This window comes from Rhinopithecus bieti, unplaced genomic scaffold, assembly GCF_001698545.2.
Source record: "Rhinopithecus bieti isolate Rb0 unplaced genomic scaffold, ASM169854v2 scaffold_15252, whole genome shotgun sequence".
Classification (NCBI taxonomy): Eukaryota; Metazoa; Chordata; class Mammalia; order Primates; family Cercopithecidae; genus Rhinopithecus; species Rhinopithecus bieti.
This window is the reverse complement of record NW_016808399.1, coordinates 1158310-1181861: the sequence shown is the minus strand read 5'-3', so window position 1 is coordinate 1181861 and position 23552 is coordinate 1158310. Positions and strand designations below refer to the sequence as shown.

Genomic DNA, 23552 nt, shown 5'->3' with positions numbered 1-23552 from the left:
TATTTGTGTTTGTTTGTTTGTTTGTTTGTTTTTGAGAAGGAGTCTCACTCTGTCGCCGAGGCTGGAGTGCAGTGGCCAGATCTCAGCTCACTGCAAGCTCCGCCTCCCGGGTTCACGCCATTCTCCTGCCTCAGCCTCCGGAGCAGCTGGAACTACAGGCGCCCGCCACCTCGCCCGGCTAGCTTTTTTTGTATTTTTAGTAGAGACGGGGTTTCACTGTGTTAGCCAGGATGGTCTCGATCTCCTGACCTCGTGATCCGCCCGTCTCGGCCTCCCAAAGTGCTGGGATTACAGGCTTGAGCCACCGCGCCCGGCCGATACTTATTTTATTCTTTTAACAGTACAAGTTTTTTTTTCCTTGAACCTTTTGAGAGTAAGCTAAAGACATGATGCGCTATCAACCTAAATACATTAGAGTGTGTTCTCCCACAGAGATGCCCTCATGAGCTCTAACGTTTGCATCGGGGTGCAGTGATGCCCTATCTGCCACCCCCAGTGTAATGCCAACATTGTGTTCCACCTTGTGCCCTTTGCACTGAAAGACTGAGGAAGAGAAAGAGATCTCTTAATTATTGTTTTAGCTGTGTCTTTTATTCTCCCCATCTTCTTGACTTTCTTCACTGCTGTCCCTCTTTCTATTCCCCTTCCTCTTTTTCTCCTTTTGTCTTTCTCTGTCTCTCATTTTTCACATAGCTTAACTAAGAAAACACAAAAGTTAAAACTAAAAACTATTATCCTGTGAGGAAAATTAGACTTTGTAGAATAAACCCACAAGGGCAGTTTCGCAATTGCGAAAAACATCGTCAGATCTTACCTAGATGAAAACATTTGGTGAATCTAATCGTTGTTCTAAAATTTAAATGAAAGGAGTTGCTACAGATAAAAATAATTTTAGTGAAGTAAAAGTGGAAAACAAAGTTTTACTGTGAAATACAGAAAAACAATGAAGGAATGACATTATTATTATTATTCTAATTTTAATGGAGTCTCGCTCTGTCACCAGGCTGGAGTGCAGTGGTGCAATCTTGGCTCACTGCAGCCTCCGCCTCCCAGGTTCAAGTGATTCTCCTGCCTCAGCCTCCTGAGTAGCTGGGACCACAGGCGCACACCACCATGCCCAGCTAGTTTTTTAATTTTTAGTAGAGACGGGTTTTCACCATGTTAGCCAGGATAGTCTTGATCTCTTGACCCTGTGATCCACCCGTCTCAGTCTCCCAAAATGCTGGGATTACAGGTGTGAAAAAATGATATTATCTTAATAGAATTTATTTACTCTAGAAATAAGTTCTTGATGACATATATTAACTTAATGTGATTCTGGTAAACATTTTTGTCTCAAAAATACCACTGTGGTTAAACTATCATTAGGAAAAAAACGCCAGTATGGTTAAATAGTGAATGAATCAAAACATCCTGAACCTTTTGTAAAGAGTAGGGGAATTGACTTTTTTTTTTTTTTTTTTTTTGAGATGAAGTCTCACTCTGTTGCTCAGGCTAGAGTGCAGTGATATGATCTCAGCTCACTGCAACCCCTGCCTCCTAGGTTCAAGCGATTCTCCTGCCTCAGCCTCCTCAGTAGCTGGGACTACAGGCTGGTACCACCACACCCAGCTAATGTTTGTATTTTTAGTAGAGATGGGGTTTCATCATGTTGGCCAGGCTGGTCTATAATTCCTGACCTCAAGCAATCCGCCCACCTGGGCCCCCCAGGATGCTGGGATTATAGGCGTGAGCCACTGTGGCTGGCTGGAAATTGACACTTGAAAAAGAGGTTTAGTTTATTTTGTGAACTATGTCATTGGGAAAAAATATATATTAACATTTGATTTTGAGAGAAAGAGAGAGAGAGAGGAAGAACACAAGGTGTGATTGGGTTACTGGCCTGAGGTATGTGTGCTACTTCATACTGCTGCTGCATTTGCTGCATTTGTCTTTAATATTTTTCCAGAAATGATGGCATTTGAGAATCCAATTACTTTAGTTAAGAAGGCTCAGATGACAAAATCCCTAGAACTTGTGATTTTTAAATGCATCATTTCTTAGCTCTTTCCTCCTTTATGATGTTGAAACATCAAGGACTGGTGAGACCCATGATGGGACACTGTAGAGGCAGCATTTCTGACATGACCTAGTGCTGGCAGTGGCTGCTTATCCTGATGCTTACCATTTAGAGCATGTGCTCTGATATTGGGTCAAAGGATATGGCCATCCTTCAAGCCCTTGTTAAATATTGCCAGTTCATCTTGCAGAGAAACAGAATGAATTTTCAGCACCACTAGGACATGTTGCATTACAAATGCAAATGGTAATAGAACCCTGCCAAAATTAGGTTTTATTATTTTTTATTCATTTTTGCTAGATTTTATTATATGCTCTTTATTTATTGTCAGCATTTTCTACACAATGATTTGCTATTTTTATGTCTTTTTTTCTGTTGAATTGTCAAGTGAAGTTGAGTACAGTTGTATAATTTTTTTTTTTGATGAGCTGGTTTGCTATATATAATTTGTTTCTATAATTTTAGCTGTAGGTGTTGTTGTATATATCTATTTTTGAAAGTGTTAGTTGCATCAGTTCAGCAATAAATAAATTCTGTACAACAGTTACTGAGCATCTATTTTTCTAGGGCATGGAATTGAATCAGAATCATTAGTCCAAGGAGCTTATAGTAAAATTGTGTGTATGTCTGTGTGTGTGTATGTGTCCCAATATAGTATGATCATTGTTATGATAGATTGACAAAGAGCAAAGTGCCATGGGAGCATGCTGGAGAGGCACTTATCTTAACCTGGGGATTCAAGGAAGAATTCCTGGGAGAGTTGTTGCTTGAGCTGGGTTCTCAGGAATGATAAGTTAGGTGAATGAAGATGAGAAGGACTTTTGCTCCCCTGTGCAACAGCTGGAGTAAAGGTAAAGAGATAGACACCACAGGGAAGTGATGAGAGGAGACCTAATGTGTAGGCAATAACAGTGCCAATATGCTGTGCAAAGAACTGGAGTAGAAAGGAATCAAGCCCAGACCATGGAGATTGCTTTGTTCTATATACAACCAGATCAAACTTTACTGCCTGAAGGCAGAGATGTAAAGGGAAACGCTCAAGCCAGTGATTCCAATGAACACAGACAGTAGTATTTTATGTTATCAGGTAATCCTTTATTATTTTTATGAAATAAAAGAATCCACCTAAGAAATTTGAAAATAGAAGAAATTATGTTTTTGATTTCTAATCAAGCTGTTGAAGCTATATTCCTTTTGTGAAGAAAAGTGTGGTTTTCAATAAAATAGTTGACTTGTAACTAAAAAACAAAATGGAAACTATTTCATCTTGAAATTATGTAGGCATCTCTCTCTTTGTATGTATGTTTGTACATATGTGTGTATACATAAACATTTTTGGAAATATGGAGCAGTATTTTGCATTTATTGTATGACCTTCAGTGAGGAAATTCTCGCTGAAAATTTCAACTTAATTCTAAAATTTCTTAATTTAAAAACATAAATTTAATAGCAAGTTAGCTACTTCTTTGTTATTTTCTCTTTTCCACTTTTAATTTAGGTGATACAGTAGTATATCAATATGGGGTAGCTACAGTAATTATTGAAGCTAATGATGACCCAAACGGCATTTTTTGTCTGGAGCCCATAGACAAAGCAGTGGAAGAAGGAAAGACTAATGCATTTTGGTAAGCATATTTAGATAAGGCAAGTTTAAAATTGGATGAAATAAAACCATTAAGTATGTGTGAAATTCTGAAATATTCCTTCAAAATTTAAAAATTGGTTAAGGATTGAGTAATTTCAAAGTTGGCAGTCTGAATGAGTGGTAAACTTTTTTTATGCTGTTGCCGGTTATCTTAAAAAAAAAAAAAAAATAACTTTAGCAGGTAAGTAGAAGTTATTCTCCCCACCTCCCTAATTCAAACTTCAATCATTTTTGAGACTGAGAAACTTGAATTATTGAAGATCTTCAGGAACTCTTCTCTGAGATATGTAAGTACCCTCACCTTGTACTTTGCTTTTGGAAAACTTTTTCCAACTGTCATTTAGTATTTTTTGATGGAGCTTAGAATTTATCTTTCAGTTTGGATTTTGAAGACAAGACTTTTAAGACTGGTTCTCTTTATTAAAGTTCTACCTTATTCTTCTCTTCCCATGAAATTCTTCATAGCTTGCCACATAGAACCAGCTGGTTGGTTTATTTAAAGATGATAGATAGTAAAAATATGTTTCCTTGATAACACAGGAAGCTCTCATTAGAGTAAGATTCCCTACTTATACATTTTCTTTAATTTATTTTGTAGGATTTTGAGGCACCAAGGATGCTTTGGTAGTGTTTCTGTATCTTGGCAGCTCTTTCAGAATGATTCTGCTTTGCAGCCTGGACAGGAGTTCTATGAAACTTCAGGAACTGTTAACTTCATGGATGGAGAAGAAGCAAAACCAATCATTCTCCATGCTTTTCCAGATAAAATTCCTGAATTCATTGAATTTTATATTCTAAAACTTGTAAACATTTCAGGTACTGTGTTTTTCCATGTCTTATTTTATTTCCATGTCTTATTTATACTAAATTTTATATTTTATACTTAGATAATTAGAGCCATATACAAAATGCAATTGGTTTAGTATTTGTGTCATGACTATCTGATTTTAAATGTTAAAATACCCTTCTTGATTCAAGGTTTTTTTTTTTTTTTTTTTTTTTTTTTTTGAGGCAGAGTCTCACTCGGTCCCCGGGGCTGGAGTGCAGTGGCCGGATCTCAGCTCACTGCAAGCTCCGCCTCCCGGGTTTACACCATTCTCCTGCCTCAGCCTCCCGAGTAGCTGGGACTACAGGCACCCGCCACCTCACCCGGCTAGTTTTCTGTATTTTTTAGTAGAGACGGGGTTTCACCGTATTAGCCAGGATGGTCTCGATCTCCTGACCTCGTGATCTGCCCGTCTCGGCCTCCCAAAGTGCTGGGATTACAGGCTTGAGCCACCGCGCCCGGCCTCAAGTGTTATTCTTAACATTAACTTTTTTGATATCTTAGTTTGGTTCAGTTTTAGGGATGGAGGCCTACATCCATCCTCAAACTTGCAAATAGACTTTCTCCACACCAACTATACTGTCTCCAACAAGATATTAGTGGAAGGTGGGAGGTAAGGATTCATGGTAGCTTAAAGCTTGGTCTTTGTGTCATAGTTTAAACAATCAATTTTCACATCACTTTTGGTTTTAAGCACAGAATTAAACCTTTCTAATTCATATACTCTTTTCAGGCTTGACTGATTATCAATAAAATTATGCTGAACCAATATTATTTTATATCCTGCCCCTAAAATAAAATGTGGTGAAAGCCACATGGTGACACTACTATTCATTGATAATCAGTAAATTATTTAGCCAGAAGTTTGCTAAGCAAATTCTTTTTTCTTTATACTAGAAAGTACTTGAAATTCTAATTTCTCACTCATAAATTTTCTTGTTACAGGTGGATCCCCAGGTCCTGGGGGCCAACTAGCAGAAACCAACCTCCAGGTGACAGTAATGATTCCATTCAATGATGATCCCTTTGGGGTTTTCATCTTGGATCCAGAGTGTTTAGAGAGAGAAGTGGCAGAAGATGTCCTGTCTGAAGATGATATGTCTTATATTACCAACTTCACCATTTTGAGGCAACAGGGTGTGTTTGGTGATGTACGACTGGGCTGGGAAATACTGTCCAGTGAGTTCCCTGCTGGTTTGCCACCAATGATAGATTTTTTACTGGTTGGAATTTTCCCCACCACTGTGCATTTACAACAGCACATGCGGCGTCACCATAGTGGAACGGATGCTTTGTACTTCACCGGAGTAGAGGGTGCATTTGGGACTGTTAATCCAAAATATCATCCCTTCAGGAATAATACAGTTGCCAACTTTACATTCTCAGCTTGGGTAATGCCCAATGCCAATACGAATGGATTCATTATAGCGAAGGATGATGGTAATGGAAGCATCTACTATGGGGTAAAAATTCAAACCAATGAATCCCATGTGACACTTTCCCTTCATTATAAAACCTTGGGTTCCAATGCTACATACATTGCCAAGGCAACAGTCATGAAATATTTAGAAGAAAGTGTGTGGCTTCATCTACTAATTATCCTGGATGATGGTATAATCGAATTCTACCTGGATGGAAATGCAATGCCCAGGGGAATCAAGAGTCTGAAAGGAGAAGCCATTACTGATGGTGAGGGTTATCATTACAACTAGGACACTGAAATTTGAAGTTTGCAAAATTTTTCATTAAAATTTAGATTTTTAAAAAAATGCTAATATGTGTTTGAAAACTCTACTTATGCATTGGTTTAATTTATTTAATCAAAACTGTGTGCCTACCAAGATCATGATAAATTCTGTCCTGAGTGTTACAGAAATGAATCAGAGTTTTGCACTTGAAGAACCTGTAATAGGCACTAGCAGAGCAATGTGTGATATATCACGATACCTTGTAGGAAGAAAGAAAAAAATATGAAAGAGGAACATTTGTCCTTCTGTGGGTAGTAGGAGAGATGGGAAGTCATATTCCTGGCAGAGGAATGAGCAAACGAGTAGAAATGTGAAACGGCATGTTGTACCTGGGGAACTGCTGCTAGTTCAGTGTTGCTGGAGGTAGAGGGTGGTGCGTGTGAAAAGAAAGCAGGAGAGAAAAATCACAGTGAAAAGTGATTATGGATGTATACTATTAGGAGGTAACTTTGTGAATTCTGTGGAGTGCTTTGAAGAGATAATATTTGCTATCTTTAAACTAGATCATATGCTGATTCCTGAAGAAGCACATTTGTGTGTGTGTGCACACAAATACTGGTTATCTGCATTATAGTCACCATTTCCTCTCAGCCCCTCCATCCTATGATTTTGTTCCTTTTTGTATTTAGTGGAGATAGAGTAGAGCTTATATGGCTATAGCTTAATAGAGTATTTTTCTCTGAACCTCTTACGTTAGTTATTTGGTTTTTTGTTTTTTGTTTTTTTTTCTCCCAGAGCAGGGAAAAAAGATAGGCAATGAAAACATGCACATATCTACCAATTTCAATCCCGTGGATTTTGCTTACAAGCGCTTTGTGGTATTATCCACTTTTTGGCTGTGTGAATACCTGCAAGTATCTGTTAGCCTTGATTCTTTTGGTGATGGTACTGATGGTGGAATGAGAATGGAAATGATTGGGGGAAGTGGGAGCTGGTGTTTTTTCCTCTGGCTTACTGCGAAGGAACTTGTTATTTTTGGAATTTGTAACTTGGAAAGATAATTTTTAAAGTATATATAAAGTTATTGAACTGTAGTACACTTTATGTTATAAAAAATATAAAAGTATGCATATTGTAAGTGTACAGATAAATGAAATTTTTAAAACTTAAATTAATCAGTTTCAGCACTCATGTAATCAGCCTCCAGACCAAGAAAGAGAGCATTCCAGAAGCCCCCTTTGACTCTTCTCCAGTTGTTAACTCACCATCCTTCCTACTGACTCTTGGTATTTTTAAGAGCTTAAGATTCGCTTTTCCTATTTTTAAATTTACATAAATAGAGCTGAACAGTATATACACTTGAATGTCCAGCTTCTTTTGCTCAGTATTGTTTGTGAAGTTCATCCATATTTTTGCCGGTTGTAGATATTCATGCTCATTACCATATAGAATTCTCTTATGTTACTATAACACAATTTATTAGTGCTACTTTTTTTTTTTTTTTTTTTTTTTTTTTTTTAGACGGAGTCTCGCTCTGTCGCCCAGGCTGGAGTCTGGAGTGCAGTGGCCGGATCTCAGCTCACTGCAAGCTCCGCCTCCCGGGTTCCCGCCATTCTCCTGCCTCAGCCTCCCGAGTAGCTGGGACTACAGGCGCCCGCCACCGCGCCCGGCTAGTTTTTTGTATTTTAGTAGAGACGGGTTTTCACCGTATTTGCCAGGATGGTCTCGTACTCCTGACCTCGTGATCCGCCCGTCTCGGCCTCCCAAAGTGCTGGGATTACAGGCTTGAGCCACCGCGCCCGGCCATTAGTGCTACTTTTAATTTCTGTTTGGGTTGTTTTCAGTTCTGTCTATTACATATAATACTTCTATGGATACTCTTATACATGTTTTTTGATGAACATATGCCTGCCATATGCATTTCTGTTGAGCACATTCCTGGGGATGGAATTGCTGAATGACAGTGTGTGCAAATATTTGGTTTTAGTAGATAATGCCTATCCATTTTCCGAAATAGTTGAACCTAATTATACTCTCGCCTCTAGTGTATGAGAGTTCCACTTCATTAATGCGTAGCTTCTTCCATCTTTACTTTTGGTTTGTAGTGGTATCTCACAGTATCAAAAAAGTGTATTTTAAAAAAACAATTCTATGTTCAATATAGAAAATTGTAAAGTACACATATACAACAAAAATAGAAATCATTTACAATAAAAATCATTTACAATCATTACAAGAATCATTTACTGTCATTCAGAGATAGCCACTATAAACATTAAGCATACTGTTAACATGTTCATATACACACACTATATACATATTTAACAATTTTTCTTCTTTATTGTCAAAACAATACAGGTGTATTCCATGAAATTTGAGAAGTACAGAATAGCATTAAGATGCAGAATGAAAGCTACCATATTCCCTCCATGAACCACTGTAACATATTGGCATTTTTATAACTTTTATTTTGAATGATTTAGCATTGTAACTTTAGTAGTTAACACTACAAGTAGAGAAATAATGATCACGTTTGTTCCAGAGAATTAGTCATAGAAGCAAAGTCCTTAGAATCCTCAAATTTGTATAGTGTTTTACATTTGTAAGGCATTTTCCATACATTACCTAATTTGTACTTCATAATAATTCAATTTATTAAATAGAGGTCAGAGTCAGTAAATAAATTCGCTAGCATCACACAGGCAAGTAATAGAGGAACCAAGACCTGAAAATAAACTTTTAACTCCTAGGTCAATGTTCCTTTTAACATATCATAGAAACAAAACCAAAGGAGATGTGATCATTTCTATATCCTTGACTCCAGATAGTATCCTAACAGTGAGAACCATGATGTGGTTTTGTGAGAATCAGGGGAACTTGAATCATTTTAGTTGCCAGATAGTTCAGTAGAAGAGACGACAGCATAGGATTTCCCACCCAAACTGGAGCTCCAGTGAACAGGTGTTTCTGGTTTGCTGGACAGGAAGGTGTTCTCTGTAGTCGGTATGGGAGCAGTCATGACAGTAACATGCCAGACACTTGTGACTACCCTGAAAGCCGTCTGGGTGGAGATTTGTGAAACAGTCTCCGTTGAGGTTATTGACAAGAAATATTGTTTGTACTTTTTTTTCCCCAGAATCTCTGCCAATATCTCATCTTACCTAAAGATCTTACATAAATATCTTAGTTGAGTTATTAGAGTACAAACAAGTAAAGAAAGGAGAACTAGTGGAAGCATGAAAAGGATTGTTATTGAGATATAGTGACACAGTTGGGCTGCTTGTTATTATATTTAAAAGTCCCCAAGACTTACATACAATGTTTCTGAGAAGAAATATTTCTATTTCTACATCTATTCTATTAGTTGTTTGGATAGAGAGATGTATTTGTCCTGTAGAAATACTTTTTATGAATTCTCACAACTGTTAACTCAATGAGTGTCTTAACATATCAAGCCTTGAAGTTCTTAAATAATAGTATAATACTGAAGTTTAAAAATTGTGATGAGGCTAGGTGTAGTGGCCCATGCCTGTAATCGCACCTCAAGCAATCCTCCCATCTAAGCACTTTGGGAGGATTGCTTGAGACCAGGAGTGTGAGATCAGCCTGGAAAACAGAGCAAGACCTTGCCTCTTAAAAAAAAAAAAGAAATTAAAAAATTAGCCAGGCATGACAGTGGACTCCTGTAGTGACGTCCTCGCTACTTGTTAGTCTGAGGTGGTTGGATTGCTTGAGCCCAGGAGTTTGAGGTCACAGTGAGCTATTATCATGCCATTGCACTCTAGCCTGGGTAAAAGAGCAAAATCTTGTCTCTGAAGTAAATAAATAAATAACTTAATTAATTAATTAAAATTGTGATGAAATTAAGCCCATTTTTAAATGTGCAAGAGTAAATTTTAAAATATAGAATAAATTTATATCTAAATACACACATGCACATACATGTATACATGTTCAGAGACTGTTTTCTAGAAATGTTGACAGACTGATATAAGTTACCTTTAAGGATATCATCTAATTTGAAGATAGTTACCAATTCTTTTAGTACAAAATATCATAAATCCTAGTGATTATGGATTCCTTTTTAAAAATCATAATAGAAGATAATATCCGATTCATTGTATACTAGTTACGAAAAAGTTTTATTTATCCAAGAATATCTTTCAGTAAAATTGGCTTACTTTCTGAATCACACTTACATTTTAGGACAGGACACTTGAAGGTATTGTAGCATTTACACTTGTCTCTAATTTCAGGTCCTGGAATACTGAGAATTGGAGCAGGGATAAATGGCAATGACAGATTTACAGGTCTGATGCAGGATGTGAGGTCCTATGAGCGGAAACTGACACTTGAAGAAATTTATGAACTTCATGCCATGCCCGCAAAAAGTGATTTACACCCCGTTTCTGGATATCTGGAGTTCAGACAGGGAGAAACTAACAAATCATTCATTATTTCTGCGAGAGATGACAATGATGAGGAAGGAGAAGAATTATTCATTCTTAAACTAGTCTCTGTGTATGGAGGAGCTTGTATTTCTGAAGAAAATACTACTGCAAGATTAATAATACAAAAAAGTGACAATGCAAATGGCTTGTTTGGTTTCACAGGAGCTTGTATACCAGAGGTAAGTAGTGAGCTTGGAGAATTTTGGAGTTAAAAAATTCATTGTAGGTGAATTTGTTTGGGACTCAGCTTTCTTTCATTTGGTAAGATTGGTTGCGCATCTACTCCAAGTCCAGAAGTATGCTAGGACCAGTGATTGCAAATATAAATTACAAAATTCTTACTCTTAGGAGTTCACCCTTTGAATCAGCTTAATGAGCTGATAGAAGTAGTAAGTTAGCAAATGAAACTTTAGCAATTCGCCTTAAAGTTAGTGCTCTTCAAAGAATGCATGTTTATATTCCACCTATTTATTTTTTGGCTACTGTTTTGGATGCCATTTAAGTGAATGAAATAATATATATTGAAAGCTTGTATGAAGAACTGTATTTGCAACTTTATTAAAATATGATTTTTTGAGGTTTTATTTTTTTACACGTGAAATGTACTTGAGTAGTCAGTTATAACATTCTTCCGTGTTGGGTGTAAATGCCTTTCTTATCAACCATCTTGGCCAGCTTAATTCATTAGGCTGTCTTACTGTCCTTATCAGTTCTTTCCATGTTTTCGAAGATTTGTAATCATCTTGGTTTCCTGTTCAGTAATGTGAGAACTCATGAAACTACTTCCCAGGTGTTGTGTGTGACGGCAACAGCTTGGTGGCCATGAAAGGATGCCAAGGAACAAGAGTCTTTCTTTTTGCAGTTGATTCTAATTGGTTTAGAAGGGTGTATAAGTAAATTGAAATGATTTTTAAAAAATGAATGAGTAGAGTTTGAAAAAAAAAATCTAGGTCATAGACTCATTCTAGGTTAAACTGGGATGCCTGCCTCTCTGGAGTGTCTTTCTTGCCACTTGAGCCCTTTGGTTTAGTGACAGTCATAAGAGATCTTCAAATAGTGTGATCTTTTTTTTTTTACATCAGAAATAGAATATTCTAGACTAGCAACAGCAAATGTCATACAAATCTACAACTTGAAAAAGAAAGCTGTTTACGTATAGTGGATAATGCCTTTAAATAAGTATTCAGCTATCAAAGAACTTTCACATATTACATTTTATGCACCTTTCTGATAATCCATAATATAGGTGCAATATTAACCAGTGTGATAGTGATATTAACCAGTGTGATTATTTTGTATAATGTGTGTCAACATTTTGAAGATCTATATAATCAGTAACTAATATTTTTTAAGTAATCAATGCATATTGTTGCAAATCATGCCTGAGTAAAAGACTGTTTCCAAGTACAAAGTAGACCAGTGAATTTTAAAGTACTAGAGTGTGTTCCCAGGTTGCAACTAAATGCTAAGAAACTGCCACTTGTCAAATTTTGGATTTTGGCATAGTATCAAGGAAAAATACCCATAATTATCGGAAAAGACTAGTAAAATCCTCTTCCTTTTCCTGTTACACACATGTATATAAAAGGCTGGATTTTCTTTATACCCTTTAACCAGAGTAAAAGATAGAAACAGACAGGCTGGGCGCGGTGGCTCATGCCTGTAATCCCAGCACTTTGGGAGGGTGAGGCGGACGGATCACGAGGTCAGGAGATTGAGACCATCCTGGCTAACACTGTAGTTCTTTCCCATAAAATATGTTGTTTATGTGAGCATAACATATTATTGCTGTCTTAAAATGAGTTATCAATCAATATTTAAATTTTTTAGTTTTTCATTTGTACTATGGAAAATATCAGCAGATTTTAATGACATCAACAAAAAACTCTCTGGGATTCTCAGTAGTTCTGATGTGTACAGGAGTCCTGAAACTAAAACATTTGAGAACTGCTGGTTTACTCTGTGCTTGTAATTATCTTCAGAGTTTAAATTTTATGATCACTTGCCTCATTTTTAGAAATAAAGACTACAGCCAGTTCCATAGATTCTTCTCTATTATGTTGTTGCAATGACATTGACAATTTAACTTTAAAAAAAAATTCCTTCAAAATTTCTGAACGCAGTAGAGACCCTGTAAAGACTCTGGGCTGGGCACGGTGGCTCATGCCTGTAATTCCAGCATTTTGGGAGGCTGAGGTGGGAGGATCTCTTGAGCCTAGGAGTTTGAGAACAGCCTACGCAACATAGTGAGACACCCATGTTTATTTTAAATTGAAATAAAAATTTTAAAAATTTAAAATAGGCCGTCTGAGTTATGTTATGCTTTTACCTTTTTTGTAGATTAATATGACATAAAGTAATATTACAGTTAAAATGATAGCATACTGAAATCTTAAATAGTGAAAATACGTAGACTATGGCATAGCTTGCTATTTGGCACATTGAAAGAGAAGGTAATTATTCTGTGATTTGTTTTCTACCAACCAGGTACGCTATGTCCTGGCAAAGAGCAGGTGGTTAATAAACTGTAATTAAAAGAATGAATAAAACCTGTGAAGCCGTTTCGAGTCCTGGTGAGGCATGCCAGATAGTGCTTTGGATTCCCAGTGGGATCTGTATTGAACAGAAGATGGATTTTGTTAGTTCTATAGCCTAGTAACCACATTCTCATGTTTCTTCCCCATATTTTGTTATTCTGTGTACTTTCTATATTATTTTCTCTCTACCATATTTTAACACTTTTTACATGTATACCACGTAATTATAAATTAATGAAGTTGCTTTCATAGTGATTCATAGAACTTGCTAGTCTTATTATTTTATTTTTTATAAGTAGTACTTGCATTATATTTTATATTTATAAACTGTGGCTTTATTTTATACGAAATACATTTTATATTTATAAACTTTGGGAAGATCTTGTGAAAATAAGAATATCATTTCAACTTGGACTGTATTTGTTTTTAAGTGCCTACCATATGCTATGTGAATAGACTCCTTTGGATATAAGTGATATTGGTATAATCCGATATCACCAATCATCACCCATGCATGAAACAAAATTAAAAATTAATTGGATTTGTAGCTTTAATTTTCTGTTGCAATAGAGAAGGCCGATTCATGGTTCAGAATACTTTTTCTAAGAAAAGAGATTTCAAAACCTCTTCTTACTGTTTCTGTTCATTATTACTGTTCTGATGATCTGAATATTTGGCAAATTCTTGACTTAAAAGAGGAGACGGTAGTGAGTGTTATTGTTTCCAGTGAGATACTGTGTGGGGATGGTTTGATGATTATTATGGATGTTACGCCTCTTCCTCTAGTGGCCTAAATGTTTGTTTGTATCATAATTCTAAACTCAATCAGATGAATATTTTAATATTAGAAAAAAGGTTTAGATATTTATTTTCTATGTTTAGTGTGTTTCTGTATTAATAATTACATACTGGAGTCCAATATTTCTAAAAGTGTTGCCCTCGGATGACCCTGTCAGAAATACCTAATGCTTATTACCGGACATCGTTCTTGACTCAGGACCCCATTCCTGGATCACATTCTCTGGCTGGGGGACAAGGGAAGTTTAAGCTGAATTAGAAAATCTGTTTAAATGAAAGTTTTCATATATAGAGTATACACAAAAACAGAGAAGATAAAGGAATGAGTCCCAGTGTACTAGCTTCAATAATTATCAGCCTTTTGGCAATGTTGTTTAATCATTTTTGGTTAAAGTACTTTTTTTTTTTTTGAGACGGAGTCTCTGTTCCCTAGGCTGGAGTGCAGTGACAGGATCTCGGCTCACTGCAAGCTCCGCCTCCCTGATTCATGCCATTCTCCTGCTTCAGCCTCGAGAGTAGCTGGGACTACAGGCGCCCACCACCACGCCTGGCTAATCTTTTGTATTTTTAGTAGAGACGGGGTTTCACTGTGTTAGCCAGGATGGTCTTGGTCTCCTGACCTCGTGACCGCCTGCCTCAGCCTCCCAAAGTGCTGGGATTACAGGTGTAAGCCACCGTGCCTGGCCAGTTAAAGTATTTTTTAAAAGCAAACCTCAGGCATTATGTGATTTCTCTGTAAATTCAGAAATATTAAAGGTGGATTTGCACTGAGAATCCTGGTGGTTTTTTTTGATGGACGCTTGACATTAGAAAGCTCTTTTATAACTTAAAAAGTTTACTTTATTGAGCAAAATATTACTTCATTAAATTTTCTATAAAATGTTGATATATAGCATATAACTGTACATTCTTTTATTAGATATGAATAGTGATTTTGTAAAACTGAAAATATTCAGGAAGCTATAGGTTTTGATGAAGGTTTTAGTAAATAAAAGTATAGTTAGGTAACTTTTCCCTGTAACTTTTGCAAACAAAATCCTCATCTCAGTCCTAAATGCTGTCTGGTAATGCTTACGGATTTCATAAAAGTTTAAGTTTGTAAAAGAAACCATCATACATTTCTTAGTATCTCTTTGAATCTATTTAACTCATGCCTCTTGCTGAAAAGGGAAAATATTTAATATTTACATATTATGATTAATGGTTTATTAATTTAACTCATGAGATGTTATGATCTCCATTTTCAGAAGAGACTGCGAATGCTTGTTAAGTGGTGGAATGAGGAAGCTCAGGACTGTTTGACCTTAAAGCCATACTCTTTCCATCACACACTTGCTCATGTACCATTCTGCTAGCATGAAAATCCTGACGTAGATCCCTAAGTGGAAGTTAAATCTGATGTTGTATTGACACGTGGGTCTCAAGCTGCATCCTCCTCTTCTGTCCAACATCTTAAGGTTGGAGTGCCCCACCTTCAGGACAGTCAGTTCTGCCATGACATGATGGATGGATTCTTAAAAATCATCACACTGTGCCAGATGCATAATGAGAAACACAGAACTTATGGAAAAGATGGGGTTAGGAAAACACTGCTCAAGAACTTGGTCATTGACACTTAAAAAAAATAGGGACCTGATAAAAATGTGTACACTAAATATTTAATACTTATAAAACACAATAAATATGACATATTAATTTAAAAACTTTAAGTTTATTTGTAGAAGTGGGCATCAGAAGGATTGCAGCTTGTGTGTTATTGTGAAATGATATAATGAGCATTATCTAAAATTGGAGGAAAGTTATAACACTAGATGTGGTTAAGTGTGGCTAGTAACACAGGTGTTGAACTGAGTAGCTGGTAGTTGTTGGAGGTATGTGTTTGAGGTTTGTGGCTTGTTTCAGGTGGGCACAGTTTTCTGTGTCCATCACGTACGTTTCTTATGGATGAAATAGCACTTATAAGCAAATGCAAGTTGTGGCTCTTTTCAAATTGTTCCCTAATATATTATCAATTGCATTGGAACAGTTTCATGATTTCAATATAAGGGTTATAGCAGAATTAAATGTAGTTGGTCCTCTTCTCCTCTCCATCTACACTCCCCCTGTTCTCGCAACTGGTTTTCAAATACCATTTGTATAATTATCTATTTATCCACCGATTTTATATGGCTTTAAATATCATTTATATATTGTTAACTTCCAAATTTATGATGTCAATCTCATCTTTTCTCTAAAATTCCAGACCCATTTCTTTAGTCACAACTTGATGCATTTCTAGTATGTTTATTTCATAGACACTTCAAATTAGACATATTTTAAGCCCTTTGATTCTTACCCAAAACCTGTGTCTGACTCATACAGTAGGAAAGTCAAGCCCACTTCACAGATGCCTGGGCTTCATATGTTGCTACTTGCTGTAAGTGGGCTGATGCCTCTCTAGTGCTCTAATCAGAGGTGTTTCTTAAGGTCAGAGGGCAGAGCCGTAAACCGTCCACTTAGCCATTCATCTTTTGTGGTTGGAGAAATGGCCTGAAGTATGAAGCTACATTCAACCCTGAGCAGTGTTCATGGTGTAGTTGATTGGTCAGGTGCTTGGAAGAATCAAGACTAGAGACAAAGATGTTTGGGGAGGAGTCATGTGAATAGATTGCCAGGAGTCAACACTGAATATGAGGGGGTGTTTCCCAAAAGGTTCTCAACCGTGAAATCAAAGTAAGGCTCCACTGCATATCGGCCAGACTCTCCTTTGTCATCACAGTGCCATTAACAGCATGATGGCAGGGATGGAGGTTGTGCATAGGTCTGACAGCATGAGCTCCCTCTTACCAAGACTGATGTAGCAAGTGGTGGTTGCTGAATGTCCCAACAGTGAGCAGCAGAGACCAAAGCTAAGCACTTCTCAATAAACCATTTACTGGTACATTGATCCCAACCAGACTTTATCACTTCAAAGTTAACAGCAATTCATTCTTACTGGAATTAATACTTTAGCTAATGTATTTACTTTAGCCTCCTAATACATCCTAATACAAGCATCATCATCTGAAGGCATAAAGAATGCCAGCTTTAACCACATGGAGACCTGCATCACATGGCCTCAAAGGGACTAATATGAAGGAGGTGTAGCAATGGGTACATAGTCATAGGACTCGTTCACTGGCCTCACCATATACCACGTTAACCTGAAGTAGCTGGCCTCCTCATACAATTGAATGGCCTGCTGAAGACCTAGCCATGGTGCTGGCTTAAGGACAGCTTCTTGGAAGGTTGAAGTATTGTCCTCCAGGATGCAGTATGTGCTTTCAATGACTGGTATCTGTTTTTGTGTCCCCAATAACTAGAATACACAGGCTCAGGAAACAGGAGGTAGAAGTGAGACTGACCCCTGTCTCTACTACTTTTAGTGACCTGCTGCCTGAATTTGTTTCCCACTTTAGGCTCCACTGGATTAGAAGTTCTGGTTCTGGCAGTGGGGCTGGGGGAAGAATGTGCCTGCTAGGAGACAACTGAGGGCACCACTGACCTATCACCTGGTTGTTTTGGGCCTCTCATGCCCATGGACCAGCAGGCAAATAAAAGAGTTGGAATGTTGCCCCAGGTGTACTTGATCCTCTTTACCATGAGAACACCCGGGTTGCTGTGCTGCTCAGTGAAACTCAGAGGATTTACTGGAACGTCTCCTGGTGACTCCACATTCATTGATAACTTTCGACTATTGTCGATTTGTAGACAAATCCCAAATCTGTCCTCTGCAAGATGTCAGCACCAAAATGGCTCTCTCTTATGCTGATCAGAGATGCTTATGGTTCATATGAAAATAAAGAATGGCATTCTATATATTAAAACTTGTATTTTACCTGTATTCATTTTGGTTATTTTTTCTCCAAATTATATATTTGCTAACATAAAATAAAATTGAATTGAGAAGCTGAGGATTTGACAGTAGGAAGGCCTTACTCTAAATGATATTCCAACTGCTTCCACCATAGAGTTTTAAAGAATTATCTTTAAGTGTTTAGATAAAAAATTTTCCACTTGAAAAAACACCTCTAGGTTTATATGGTAAAATACCAACAAATATATTAAGCATGGCATAAGATACCTTCTTTGATCTGACTGTTGTTCCCACACTAGGCATCTCTCAAGGCTCTCCCCATTTGGCACTTCATGCCCCCCTGCCAAAATGATACCACCAAATACACTGTATTGCTTCTTATGTCTATGCCTAGAAAGTTCTCTCTGATGTCATGTTCCTCCCCCTACCCCAAACCCCCACCCTTATTTGGTCTGTCTGTGCTGAGCCCATTATAAAATTGCAAGTTGGTCTTTCTGTTTAGAATTATACTTATCCAGAGAAAGGACTACACATTAAAAAATATTTTGCAACCATACCATATGGCACAGTGGTTGGAACACAGAGATATCAATCAATGAATTACTTGTGCAGTTCAGAGATTATGATTCTTTTTCGTTTATCTCTATAAAGGAATGGTAGAAAATGAATGATTGTAAATATTTCTTAGCAGTCAAAGTTTTTCTGGGGAATGCACAGGCCTCTTTAGTACCTTTTAGAGAGGTAAAAAGTTGTAGAATTAAGTTTATGGTAAAAGGGTTTTATTAAAGCATTGTAATTTTGTCACTGATTTGAATTGGTATGCACTTATTAATAATTTACATTCAATTTCAGATTGCAGAGGAGGGATCAACCATTTCTTGTGTGGTTGAGAGAACCAGAGGAGCTCTGGATTATGTGCATGTTTTTTACACCATCTCACAGATTGAAACTGATGGCATTAATTACCTTGTTGATGACTTTGCTAACACCAGTGGAACTATCACATTCCTTCCTTGGCAGAGATCAGAGGTAAACCCTACCTTTTTTGTTTCTTTGAAAGCCTCCTGGAAAGCTTTTCCTGACATGTTTGTTCTGTAATTTCTTTGCAGCTTCTTGTTATGTAAGCAATTTAAAATATTTAGATTGTTAGGTATACATCATGGTATAAAATATTTTGTATTTATGCAAAAGAAAATTAATAATTTTTTTTTTTTTTTTTGAGGCGGAGTCTCGCTCTGCCGCCCAGGCTGGAGTGCAGTGGCCGGATCTCAGCTCACTGCAAGCTCCGCCTCCCGGGTTCACGCCATTCTCCTGCCTCAGCCTCCCGAGTAGCTGGGACTACAGGCGCCCGCCACCTCGCCCGGCTAGTTTTTTTTTGTATTTTTTTTAGTAGAGACGGGGTTTCACCATGTTAGCCAGGATGGTCTCGATCTCCTGACCTCGTGATCCACCCGTCTCGGCCTCCCAAAGTGCTGGGATTACAGGCTTGAGCCACCGCGCCCAGCCAAAATTAATAATTTTGAATAATGTGTGTTTCTGTTTAGTTTATGAAGCCCAATATAATAAATATCGTATAGCTGAAAGGTATATTTCTATGGATTTTTTGTTATTACTGATGCACTGGGAACCCACAGATTTCTTTTATTATTATTATTATTATTATTATTATTATTATTATTATTATACTTTAAGTTCTAGGGTACATGTGCACAACGTGGAGGTTTGTTACATATGTATACATGTGTCATGTTGGTTTGCTGCACCCATCAACTCGTCATTTACATTAGGTATTTCTCCTAACACTATCCTACGACAGGCCCCAGTGTGTGATGTTCCCCTCCCTGTGTCCATGTGTTCTCATTGTTAAACTCCCATTTATGAGTGAGAACATGCGGTGTTTGGCTTTCTGTCCTTGTGATATTTTGCTGAGAATGATGGGAAACCACAGGAATTCTTTTTTTGTTTTTTTTGAGACAGAGTTTTGCTCTTGTTGTGCAATGGCATGATCTCGGCTCACTGCGACCTCCACCTCCTGGGTTCAAGCGATTCTCTTGCCTCAGCCTCCCAAGTAGCTGGGATTACAGGCATGTACCACCATGCCTGGCTAATTTTGTATTTTCAGTAGAGATGGGGTTTCTCCATGTTTCTCAGGCTGGTCTCAAACTCCCGGCCTCAGGTGATCCGCCCGCCTCGGCCTCCCCAAGTGCTGGGATTACAGGTGTGAGCCACCACGCCCAGCCCAGAATTCTTAATGTTAGTCTTCTAATCAGCCAGTGAGAAATTCCTATAACTGTAATCTCATTTTATTTGCATTAAACTTGGAGAGATGAGGTTTTTCAAATATATATTTCAAGAGTAAAGGTGACCTCAGTTTCATAAAAAAACTTTCCATGAACAAGAGTCACATGTCTGAATATATACTCCATAAATAAATGATATTTTTTATAAGTAAGATTGGGATGAGGCTTTCTCCTGTATCAGAATATTTAAGTATTGATCATGTTGGAATATGCATGTCAATATAATTTTTAAATTAAAATATAAATCTCTTATAAGTCATCAGGGATACATAGCAAACTAAGTTAAGGTTTGTAAATAATAAGTAATTTTTGAGGACACTTTTAAGGGATTTAGAAGTTAGTTGGATTAAAAAAAATTGAGGGAAGGTTTAAAATGTTAAGATCTAAAGAATAAAAGCTAAGGAAAAGTGACCAAATTTCTATAATTTGGTGGAATAAGGAAGCAAATTAAACAGTATAACAGCAAAAGTTCCTTGATACTAGTCTGTGGACAGACCCATGATAAAGGTTTTACTAGTACTTTACCATTGTTTTATAAATTAAATTTATATACATTTTGAAAGAGATAAGAGTTAATCAAATTTAGTAATTAAAGTAGTTCTAAATGTTCCAGTCAAGTATCATATAAAATATTTTGACTGGACATGATGGTGTGCACCTGTAGGGTAAACTACTTGGGGGCTGAGGTGGAAGGATAACTTGGTCCTGGGAGGTTGAGGCTGCAGTGAGCTGTGATCACACCAGTGCACTCCAACCTGGGCAACAGAGCCAGACTTTATCTCATATATATTTGATTACCTAAGTTAACAATTTCTTTTTCCCTTAGTTCATGAATTCTATGATTTAGGTAGTACATGTTATTTTTGCACTTCTCTGAGCACATCAGCTGTGTCATGTATTACTCCTTAATTTAAAATACGATTAAAATGTACATTAAAAGCCAAATTTAAGTTTGAACTCAGATCTAGTGAACCAAAATCTCTAGAAAAAGAACATTGAAAAAAAAAAAAAAAACAGCTCTCCAGGTGCTTTTAGGACCAATGATTAGTATTTTGGAGACTGTATTTGGATTTAGAGTTTGTTTTCAGACAGTTGTCACTCCTTTCTGGGAGAAACCAGGAAGTCACCATTCTTACTTACATAGCCTCTCTATTTCTTACTCTGTATGTTAAGTGCCTCATCAGGCCTGCATCTTCTCTCTCTAGACAAATCTCAAATCTAACAATTTTTCCACATCTCTTTTGTTACTGTATTAGTTCAGAATTTTATCATTTCTGGTCAGTCACCTCCTAACTTATCCTCTTGCATCCTTTTTTGTTTTGTGCACTCTGTTGATTCTGCCGTGGTACTTATTCTAAAGCAGAATGCTCATTTGGTCAGTCCTCTGCTTATGATTCTTCAATTTCTCTCCACTTTCTGTGGAATGAAGTCCAAGTGTTTTATGATAGCATAAAAGATCCCTATGATTTGGCTCCTGATTATTCATTCAGCCTCATGTTTTCCTCTTGACTGGTGATCCGATTGCAGATGCCGTGTTGTTTCATGTCTCCTTGCCTTTGTCAGTATTATGTCTTTTGTTTGGAGTGTCCTTTCCCATTATTATTTACAACTGTAAGTGATCAATCAGAATTTGCTTCAAACACATCTGCTGTAAAACCTTACCAGGTAGAGTTAGTTTCTTCATCACTTTATTTTGTACAGAACTCTATCATAATATTTTCACATTGGATTTTAAGTGATTTCCTATAGATCTGTCTCCTGTGATAGATTAGGACTGGGGTCATGTCTAACCCCAGCATACTGCATTATGTTGAAACATGTTCGTTTGATTAATAAAGAAAGGAGAAACTGTTTTTTCACTTTAAATTTTGAGTTAAATTTTGTAGAGCATGGCTGAGTTATTCCTATTCCTTTTATAACCTTTTTTGGATTAATTGCTTGTGGGACTCCTAAGGCCCATCATGAATCTACTTTCTAAAATACTGCTCCTGAGCATATCAGGCTCTCCTTAGGCAGACACTAGACACAGGTACATTGCCCTTGCTTCTTATCCTATCACATCTCATCATAGAACTTGCAGTTTCTTAATTGGGAAGTCTCTACCTGATGTTGGTAATACCATGGTCTTTGGTACAAAAAATATATGATATTATATTGGTAAATCAACGTATCATATATGATGTGATACTGATGCATGTATAGGCTACTGTCAGAAAATGCTACTGCTCAGCACCTGCCTTAGTCTGTTGGGACTGTTATAACAACATACCTTAGACTGAGTGCCTTATAAAGAACAAAAAGTTACTGCTCACAGTTTTGGAGACTGGGAAGTCTGAGAGCAGGGTGCCTGTAGATTCTGTGTCTGGTGAGGGCTTACTCTGCTTCAAAGATTTGGTGCCTTCTCAATATGCCCTCCTTACGGTGGAAGGGGCGAACAGGCTCCCTCAACACTAATTCCATTCATGAGAGCTCTATCCTCAAGCCCTCATCACCTCCTGAAAACCCCACCTTTTAATAACACTACTTAGGGGATTAGATTTTAACATAGGAATTTGGGAGGCAGGAGGACAAGACATTCAGACTATAGCAGCACCCATTATTTTAAAGGAATTAATCTATTCAGACTTCTCTTTCGCTGTATATGTCTGTATGCACACATATGCACACACACATACAGTGTTTTAATGTTTAAATTTATGCAGAAATAAGTCTTAAGGGGTAACTTCATTTAAATATAATTTAGTTGCCTTTTGAATTTTCTTCTGGTAAGTAATTTCTAAATGCCTTATTGCTTAGTGCCTCTGGATATTTATATTTATAGGTTCTGAATATATATGTCCTTGATGATGATATTCCTGAACTTAATGAGTATTTCCGTGTGACGTTGGTTTCTGCAATTCCTGGAGATGGGAAGCTAGGCTCAACTCCTACCAGTGGTGCAAGCATAGATCCTGAAAAGGAAACGACCGATATCACCATCAAAGCTAGTGATCATCCATATGGTAACCTGCTCCTTTTGCAAGAAAAATCTTCTCTTCTCTGGGTGTACTTAGTTTTGTTAAGAACTTCTTAAGGCACTTTTTGCAAATGATGGAATTAGAATGCCTTCGACCTCCTGGTTTCTAAACTCTTTAACTTGTATGCTGCCATTTTGAGGGACATTGTTTATGAGAGAAAATATAAAGATCAGTTTCCAAACTTCAATAATATATTTTGAAAAGTTTTTGCCCAATTATTAAAATGAAACAAATTATTTCTGTTCATAGCTATCAAATTTCTTTATTAATTATCCTATGGTGATTTTTTAACACGTAAGTGAAAAACTTTGTAATTTATATTTTATTAAGCTTCAAGAAGTGAAGCTATCACTCTTTATATTAATTTCTTTTTTTTTTTTTTTTTTTTTTTTTTTT

The 23552-nt window shown here is 37.0% G+C and overlaps 1 protein-coding gene across 1 annotated transcript in view; it reads left to right on the top strand.

Annotated features, from left to right (window-relative positions):
* ADGRV1 (adhesion G protein-coupled receptor V1) overlaps positions 1 to 23552 on the top strand; it is a 566041-nt gene that overhangs the window by 34146 nt on the left and 508343 nt on the right. Inside the window, 6 exon segments of the mRNA XM_017886717.1 lie at positions 3558 to 3684; positions 4303 to 4520; positions 5476 to 6219; positions 10475 to 10848; positions 18692 to 18868; positions 22961 to 23141. Of these exon segments, the coding sequence (XP_017742206.1) occupies positions 3558 to 3684; positions 4303 to 4520; positions 5476 to 6219; positions 10475 to 10848; positions 18692 to 18868; positions 22961 to 23141 (1821 nt within the window).